Genomic DNA, 9060 nt, shown 5'->3' with positions numbered 1-9060 from the left:
GGGTAAGAAACCCTGAACTCCAGGAGGCAACTTTATCCCCTCAAAATACTTCACTTCAGAAATAAGAAAAAAATTCAACTTTCTATGGCATAAATTTAGTCCTGTAGCTTTCTCCTCTGTAAAATGAGGAGATTGGATTGGATTTGTGAAGTCCCATACAATTCTAAATCCTATGATCATATGTTGGGATACAGTGGCAAAGATCTATCACAGTTAAGAAGGATCTTTTTATATATCTAACAGATAAATGATAAGTAAATTGTTGTTCAGTCATTTCCAATGGAGTTGATTCTTTGTGACCCCATTTGGGGTTTTCTTGGTAGAGATCCTGGAGTGGTTTGCCATTTCCTTCTCTAGCTTGTTTTACAAATGAGGAAACTGGGGCAAATGGGGTTAAGTGACTTGCCTAGGGTCACACAGCTAGTAAGTGTCTGAGGACAGGTTTGAACTTAGAAAGATGACTCTTCCTGCCTCCAGGTCTGGCATTCTTATGCACTGCATCACTTAGCTGCCCCTTGATAAGTAAATATTGTATACTAAAAAGAAAATGGATATCTATATTAGTTGTTAATTCTTCCTCAAGAACTATGAAGTCCTTCAGGGAAGGGACTGAATCTCTGCTGCCTCCCTTCTCTGCCCCCAGTTTCCTATTCCCTCTCCCCCAGCCACCACCCCCACCAATTCTACACCCTTTTATATAATACAGTACATGAGTGGGCACATAAGGGACTGGGGAAAGACTTGTTGGTTGATTGGGTTGATGCTGGATTAAACTTCAGACCCCGAATCTCTCTTGGAGCTATGTGAACCCCATTCAGCCCCCTACTCCTGGGAGTCAGGGCCCAAGAGTCCCGGAAATATGGTACAGGTCAGCAAACAGCTGTTTGATGTTCCACGATCTATCCCTCTCACTCCATTTGGAAAGAACCTTTTGCAAACTGGAATAAGTCTTCTTACAGTTCAGATGAGGAAGGAGACATAGACTATTCTAGCATAGATAGTCAGGACAAGAACACAGGAGTCCTGACCCTTGCTTCTTGACCTCCTGGTACTCACCTTCGTTTCAGGAGCACAGAATCTCCCTCTCCTCCCACCCTGTGCCCTCCTGTAGCCCTCCTCTTAAGGGCTACATTTGGTATTTAAAGATTTTGACATAGTTATCTCCATTGTCAGCTACCAACAATCGACCATGGGAGGCACAGGCCACCCCTGTGGGTCTTTGCAGACCTTTAGATACCAGTCTGACTGGGGGTCCAGCCCGTGGGAATAGGGTTACTTCTTTTCGTTGTTCATCAACAACAATTATGTTGCCCTGAGCATCAGTGCAGACACCAGCCGGGTTACCAAACGGGTACTCAAGTCGTCTGCCCAGCGAGCCCAGTGGCTGGTGAGCATGGCCAAAGAGGTGAACATCTCCACACTCTTCACTCACCACAAAACTCCCATCTGGGCCATTACTGACATAACGGGGACCACATAGGCCTGGGACAGTGGTCAGACCAATGGCCTTGAATGATGAACCCAGTGAAAAACTGTGGACTAAGCCCGAGACATAGTCTGCTACCAGGAATCGTCCCAGAGCATCTACTCCCACCCCTCTAGGGGATTCAAAGGTCAAGATCTTCACCCATTTGCCTTGGGAGGCCTTAGAAAGATGGTGGAAGGCATAGACTGCTCTGTGGACCAAGCTGCTGACCAACACTAGCCCTGACCCCGTAACAGTCACATCTTCTGACACAAAGGCTCCTGTCCCTGGCAGGCTGCAGGGCAGAGAGTGAAGAAAATGACCAGAGAGGTCCAGGATTTGGATGCAGGGGGCCTCATCGAAGGTCAGGTAGAGGGTGCCATCCAGAGTGCAGTGCAAGCCTCTGACCCCACCAAGAGTGGGAATCCGTCTCAGAAGCTGGTCCTGCTGGAATTGGAGAAGGTGACCCACACGGTCTAGCTCCACACACAAGCCTTGGCCAGTGATGGGTCCCAAGCCTCCAAGGTGTTCCAGGATGGGGCTAGCCACCTGTAGGGTGTGATCTGATGTGGCTTGGAGGGCACGCATGGCCCGGAGGAACCTTTCCTTCTGTTGACCACTTGTGTCCAAGGCATGTGCCATCTATGTTTCCTCCAAGCCAAAGGAAGTCAGTGAGGATAAGGAGGAACTTCCTAACCAGAGAGGTTGGTATGGAGTTCTCCGTCCCTGGAAGTATTCAAACGGAGGCTAGATGACCACTTGCCAGGCATAGTGTAGAGGGGATTCCTACATGGGTGAGAAGTTACACTAGATTATCTCTAATTGCCTTTTCATCTCTGAGATTCAATGAAGTTATAAAAGGGAACTAAAGTGATCTTTCTTTAGTACCTGTACTGCCAAAGCCCACATCCTCAATGAAGCCTTCCTAAGAACCTCCCTCTCCCCTTTATTCCTGGAACACCTGCTGTTTACCACTCAGTCCCCTTCCTCTTGATGGAATCAACTTAAATTTGAAGCTCCCAGGAAAAATGCCAATATTCGACTGTCCCACCCTACCTCTGTACCCTCCTGTTTAGGCACCTTGGAGGCAGGAGAAAGCATTCTTTCCTATGCCCTTATGTCCTGCAAGGACTATGGGTCACTCACTCATTGTACCTTAGCACCCACCCCAGAGGAAAGGATAGATTTTAAAGCACTATCAATGGAGTCTTGAGAGGTTCTGAAGATATCACAAAGAAAGCCCCCAGACCCAGGACTGACACTCCCTTCCACTGAGCTACTGGCCATGTTTTCACCCGGGTTGTACCTTGTACACAGCCTTAGAATCAGATATCCTGGGATTCTTCCCCTTTTATCCCCGAATTCATTTGCTAATGGGCAGACTAAGATACTCTGGTTCCGGAGGGGCTCCCAGTCAGCCCCCTAGGTTGGAGGGTGGGGATGGGGGTTGGGGGATGTCAGTTCCTCCTACCTATTCAGGGTCTTTGGGGAGTTTCAGTCTCTATTCCGGCTCCCCACACACCACAGGAACCCACTGGAGAAGGGGAGGTGGGGGAGGTAGATTTCTGTTGTTAGAGACCAGACTTTTGTTGACACAGCTTGGCATAGCCCTGCCCCTGGGCTGTATCCATTCTGGGACTGGGAAGGTGAGAGTGGAAAAGGAGTAAAACCATTGGATGGGATCCCTGCAGGGCCCCTGGGGCCAGAGAAAAACCTTGATTAGTGCCTCCAAGAAAAAAGCACGGGGACTGGGTAATTTTTACAGAAAAGTTTACTGGGAAAGAGAGGGCCAGGCTTCAGGAAAGCAGATTCTGAATCCTAGTGGACAGTGAGTGAATTTAGGTTGGAAAGGTTGATGAGGAGGAAGTTTTGGGTAAAATGTGGGTACATAACAGCATTTAAGTTGAACAAATGATGGTGTAAGGCAAGTCAATAAGCATTTATTAAGTGCCTTCTGTGTGCCAGGCCTTGTGCTGGGGGAGACAAAGAAAGGCCAAAAAAAAAAAGTTCCCCACCCCTTGAACGATGGAACCCTGAGAGGCAGGGACAGCTCTATATCCCTTCCCAGCTGGAAGCAGTTCAAGATGAGACCGTAGCCCCTGCCCCAAATGAATTTGGGCCCCATCTGTTTAAGGGGGGAATGATGACCTGGGGTCTAAATCAATTTGTAAAACCAGTTTGTACAATTGTAACTGCAATTTGTATTGTAAAATTGTAATAGCAATTTATCTGTAAAATCCCTTTCCCAGCCTCAAACTCTTCCCCTTTCCCCTATCAGCACTAGGCAACACCTTGTGACTCCTTTGTTCTTTCTTAATCTCTTCATGTCTCCTCAGGTCTGGCCCAAATACTCCTTTGTTCTTGCCTCATGTCTCCTCCCATCTGGCCCAAATCTCATCTAAACTATCTATGAACTAAAGTCACAAGTTCCTCTTGGTCAGCCCTAACCTTTATCTATGCACTGAGGTCCCTTCCCTTCATCCGGTCAGCCCTGACAATGGCAGCCCTACCCTTTAAAAGTAAAAGCATGTACCCCTCTCACTCGCAGGTCCCCTGAAGGACTCTTGCCCGCTTCTTATAGAAGCGTAACAATAAACTTCTACAACTCTCACTCCAATTAAGCCTGAGACCTTGAATTCTTTCCAGATGACATTGCAGGTTTTCTGGTCTTAGCAGAGTTCCTGCTAAACCTAGAGGGAGCCATCCCTCATCAAAGCAACTCCTAGTCTAATAGGAGAAAGAACACACAAACAACATGTACAAACAAGACATATATGGAATAAATTGGAGATAATCAATAGAAAGCATTAGCATTAAGGGAGGTTAGGAAAGTCTTTTGTAGAAGGTGGCGTCTCATGGAAGTCAAAAGATGGAGATGAGGAGGAAGAATCCTAGGCATGGGAGGCAGCCAGTGAAAAAATCTAAGACTAGGGGTGTCTTGTGGGAAGAGTGGCAAAGACGCCTTTGTCACGGGATCACAGAGCAAGGCAGGGAGGGGCCACGTTATTAATGGCTTTAAAAGCCAAAGAGAGGATCCTGGAGATAATAGGAAGCCACCCAGCAGGGTGACATGGCCAGGCCAGAGCTGAAAGCTGAGTGTGGGATGGGCAGGGGCGGGGAGAGATCAGGGATATAGCAATAGTCCAGGTTTAAGGTGATGAGGGCTTGTCATCGGAGAGAAGGGGAGAGGGCAAATAATGAGAAGTGGTACAAGGTCTTGGCAACAGATGGGCTATGCAGGGTGGGCTGAGAGAAAACTCTAGATTAAGAGTTAGGAGACCTGGATTCTTGCCCTATAACTGTGGGACCTTAGGCAGATGTCCTCCCTTTTCTGCATCTCACTTTCTCCATCTGCAAAATGAGAATGACATTAAGGTATCTCATAAGAGTCCTAAGTCGATTAATTCAGGGATTCTTGCTGTTCCTTGTTTAGCCACCAGAGGGAAATCTAGATCAAAATAACAGAGAGAGAGGAGAGGAAAGAATAGACCCCTTACTGAGTCATAATTTAGTCAACCCTCTCGTTTATAAGGACCCCAAACAGCACAGAATTTAAAAGTTCGTTTCTATTTGACTTTGGGATGCATCCCATGACTCTGGCAGGGGCGGAGACCAGCATATTTGCTTTCCTGGGTAGGTCCTACTCCTATTGAGATGAGTTCCCATTTCTTGGATACACACCAACAAACAGCTCTAGGGATATATTTGTGAGAGAACCATGTAATGAAATCTTTGCATTGGGTAATCCACAAAGCAGAGCACGGAGAGCCTTCTCTTTCTGCACTGTCCCTTTTCCGACAGCTATTTATGCTACATGTCTTCCTGGTGTGGTTGAACTAGTCTCAGATTTGGAGATAAGGACCTCAGCTCAAATCCCCCGCCCACTGACCTTACCTAGACAAGACACTTTCTCCCTCTGGGTCTCAGCTTCTAAATCCATAAAACTAAGAAGTTGGACTAGACCTTTATGGTTCCTTCTAGCAATACAATCAATAATCCTTTAAAAATATAAATTCCTCATGACTAGATTGTATCTTATTTGTCTCTCCCCAGTACCAAGCAGTACTTTTGTCTTTTATATGCAGGTATTTAATAATTGTTCAAAAAGTAATAAATGACTGATGAGCTGAGAGTTGTCTGTCATTGGGATCACAAAACTCTCAAGAAGCTGGGAGAGATGGAGAAGGGTCTAGCCCAGGTGTGGGGAACCTGGAGCCTTGATCACATGTGACCTTCTAAGTCCTTGGGTTTGGCCTTTTTGACTGAGTCTAAGTCTTACAGAACAAATCCTTTCATTAAGGGGATTTGTTCTGTGAAGTTTGGATTCTGTAGAAGGGCTGCACTTGAGGACCTAGAGGGCCACATGTGGCTTTGTGATCGAAGGTTCCCCACCCCTGGTATAGCACATCCTAGGCTGAGCTTCCCTTCTTTAACAGGTATTTAAAAGTCAAAGAGAGGACTTTTTATTTGATCCTGGAAATTAATAGGGAGCCTCTTAATATGGACAGTATGGAGAGATAGGAATTGGATGAAAGGATCTTGTCTCCATGAAGGAAGAGAAAACAAGCCTGGGGTGAATAAGAGAGGCAGAGTCCACTTTTCCTTTTCCCTGATAAAGACCAAATAAGAAGGAATGGGGTCTTACATTGAAGTATGCAGGATTCAGGTTAGACCCGGTTTTTGGTAATGTTTTTTGTGTCATAGACACAAAGCCTATGGGCCTCCTCTCAGAATAATATTTTTAAACACATGAAATAAAATACATAGCATTACAAAAAGAAATAGTTATTGAAATACAGTAATCAAAATATTTCTAAAAACAAGGTCATGGGCCCCAGGCTAAGAAACCCTAGTTAGACTAAGAGAAATCATTTCTCATCTTCTAGGGTTTTGACATCCCGTGCCAAGTGGGCACTTGTTAATTCTTCTCTCTTACAATAATGTCCCACCCTCTTCAAATAGAATAACAGCTCATGTTTCTGTAATGCTTTAAGGTTTACAGAGTATTTTACACACTACCATACTGGTGAAGAACATGGGCTTCAGAAAGTTTAAATGAGTTGCCCAGTGTCACAGAGCTAGTAAATGTCAGAGGTGGGGTTAGGTTTTCCTGACTATTACCAGCACTCTGCAGGAAAAGTATGGAATGGAATACAAGTGTGTTGAAGGAGAGTAATGCTGTTTAACCTTTCTTTATAATAGGGAATTGAGTAGAAAAGGCTTCCATGAGAAGAACCACAAAAGCAATTTCATATCCTTTGGATATTAATTCCAGGATTGTAAGGGGAGTTGTGGGGAGAGAAAGAGAACAAGCAGTGATTAAGAGCTTACTATGTGCAAGATGCTATACTAAGTGCTTTATAAATATCTTATTTCAGGATTACAATGGGAGGTGGGTACTATTATTTTCCCCATTTTACAGTTGAGGAAACTGAGGCAGACAGCAGTTTAGTGACTTGCTCAGTTATACCGTACGTCTGAGGCTGGATTTGAATTCAAGTCTTCCTGATACCAGACCCAGACCCTTATTTTTTGCACCACTGACGGGACAGGACCTAGCTAACAATCCAGTTATATATGAGATATTGTTTGGTAGTGGAAAGGAGTGCAGGAATTAAGAGCAGAAGACTTTGACTAGCCTTCAGTCCCACTAACTGGCTGTGGCTTTGGATAGGATGTATCACCTTTCTGGGTCTCAGTTTCCCCATCTGAAAAAGCAAGGGAGACCGCAGTGTCCTATAGTAAAAAGAGCTCCATCTGGAGCCAGGGAACAAAGGCTTGAACCCTGGTTCAAACTTCCTATTTGGGTAACATTGGGTAAGTGAATTCTTCTTATGGGCTCCCTCAATTTCTTCATCTGTGAAATGGAGAGTTTGAACTAGATGGTCTCTTCAGTCTTTTCCCAGCTCTAGACCCTGGGGTCCCATGAACCTTGTATTACCCATTAAGTATTGGCAAGGTCTACCTTTTCAGAACTTCAGTTTCTTATAGATAATTAATCTAGGGGAAAGTCCCAAATAGGGAGTTCCTTTTCTCTGTAATCCCAGCCTTACTGATCTCTAAGTCAGTCCTTTTTTCAGTTGTGTCCAAATCTTTGTGACCCCATTTGGGATTTTCTTGGCAAAGATACTGGAGTGGTTTGCCATTTCCTTCTCCAGCTCATTTTACAGATGAGGAACTGACTTGCTCAGGTTCACACAGCTAGTAAGTGTCTGAAGGCAGATTTAAACTCAGGAACATGCGTCTTCTTGACTCCAAGCCCAGCTGCCTGCCACCCTGATGATCTCTAAAGCCCTCTATAAAGCATCAAGCCCTAGAACTTTTGTTTCTTAAATCAAGTACTGATACATTTTATTTTTGTTTCTACCTAACACACACTCCTCTACAAACATCCAAATAGCATCCCCATAAAATACATTTCCTAAAAAGCTAAGCAAAATTGTCTAATGGTATGACTGCTACTGATTGCCCAGGCCCCCTTCTACCTCTGTGGCTACCTGACTGTTAATGGAAAGGAAGGATGTGTGCTTTAACTGTAGTAGTAAAATGCCTAACACTGGTCACTATAGCCTATTTCTATTGTTCTGGTCACTGTATGTGTTGGTCTTTACTGTTCATTGTGTATAATAACAATTCTGTAACACTTCATGCAAGCCTTCTCAATGTTTCTCTGAATCCTTCATATTCCTCATTCACAAAAACCTGACTAGTTCTAGTTAGACAGAGGGCTGGACCTGGGATCAGGAAGACCTGAGTTCAAATTTGAGTTCAGATACTTACTAGCTGTGTGACCCTGGGCAAAGTCAATTCACCTCAGTTTCCTCATCTGTAAAATGGGAGATAATCATAACACTGACCTCCTAGGGTTTTTGTAAGGATCAAATGAAATACTAATTGTAAAGCATTTAGCACAGTACCTGGAACATAGTAAGGGCAGTTTTTGATATGTGGAAAGGACCTCAGAGAACATCTTGCCTAACCCATACAGGAAGGAGAACATCTATAAAATATCTAACTGGTCAGCCAATCTCCAATGAGAAGGGAAATGGCAGACCACTTCTTTTTGAACACCTCTCATTGTTATAAAGTTGTTCTAGACATCAAGCCTAAATTGGCTTCTTTGAAACTTCTATCCATTGCTCCTCTACGACCCAAAGGAGTCAGTGTACCAAATGCCTCTTCTGCATGTCTTTGTTCAATTGCGTCTAACTCTTTGTGACCCCACTTATGGTTTTCTTGCCAAAGACACTGGAGCAATCTGCCATTTCCTTCTCCAGCTCATTTTGTAGGTGAGGAAACTGAGGCAAACAGGGTGAAGTGACTTGCCCAGGGTCACACAGCTAGTAATTGTCTGAGGCTGGATTTGAACTCAGGAAGGTGAGTCATCTTATGTCAGGCCCAGCTCTCTATGCATTATGCACTCTTCATATGGCCTAACTTCTTCAGCACCCTGGTTGTCCTCTCTATTTTCTAGCTTATCAGTGTCAAAAATGTGGGCCCAGAACTGAACATAATATTCCAAATGTGATTTAACCAAGATCAAATGAGATAATATTTATAAAGCTCTTAGCATAGTGCCCTGCACTGCTTCCCCA

At 44.6% G+C, this 9060-nt stretch overlaps 1 protein-coding gene across 1 annotated transcript; it reads right to left on the bottom strand.

Annotated features, from left to right (window-relative positions):
* Window positions 1-696: 696 nt before the first annotated feature.
* Window positions 697-2244, bottom strand: NHLRC4 (NHL repeat containing 4). The gene has a single exon (XM_069064995.1). It carries the CDS (start codon window positions 2105-2107, stop codon window positions 1127-1129), a length of 981 nt encoding a protein of 326 aa, XP_068921096.1. The 5' UTR covers window positions 2108-2244; the 3' UTR covers window positions 697-1126.
* Window positions 2245-9060: the final 6816 nt, after the last annotated feature.

This window comes from Petaurus breviceps, unplaced genomic scaffold (genome assembly GCF_028583685.1).
Source record: "Petaurus breviceps papuanus isolate PSGF00001 unplaced genomic scaffold, PetGlider_PUasm1.0 138, whole genome shotgun sequence".
Taxonomy (NCBI): Eukaryota; Metazoa; Chordata; class Mammalia; order Diprotodontia; family Petauridae; genus Petaurus; species Petaurus breviceps.
This window is presented reverse-complemented; position numbering and strand designations above follow the sequence as displayed.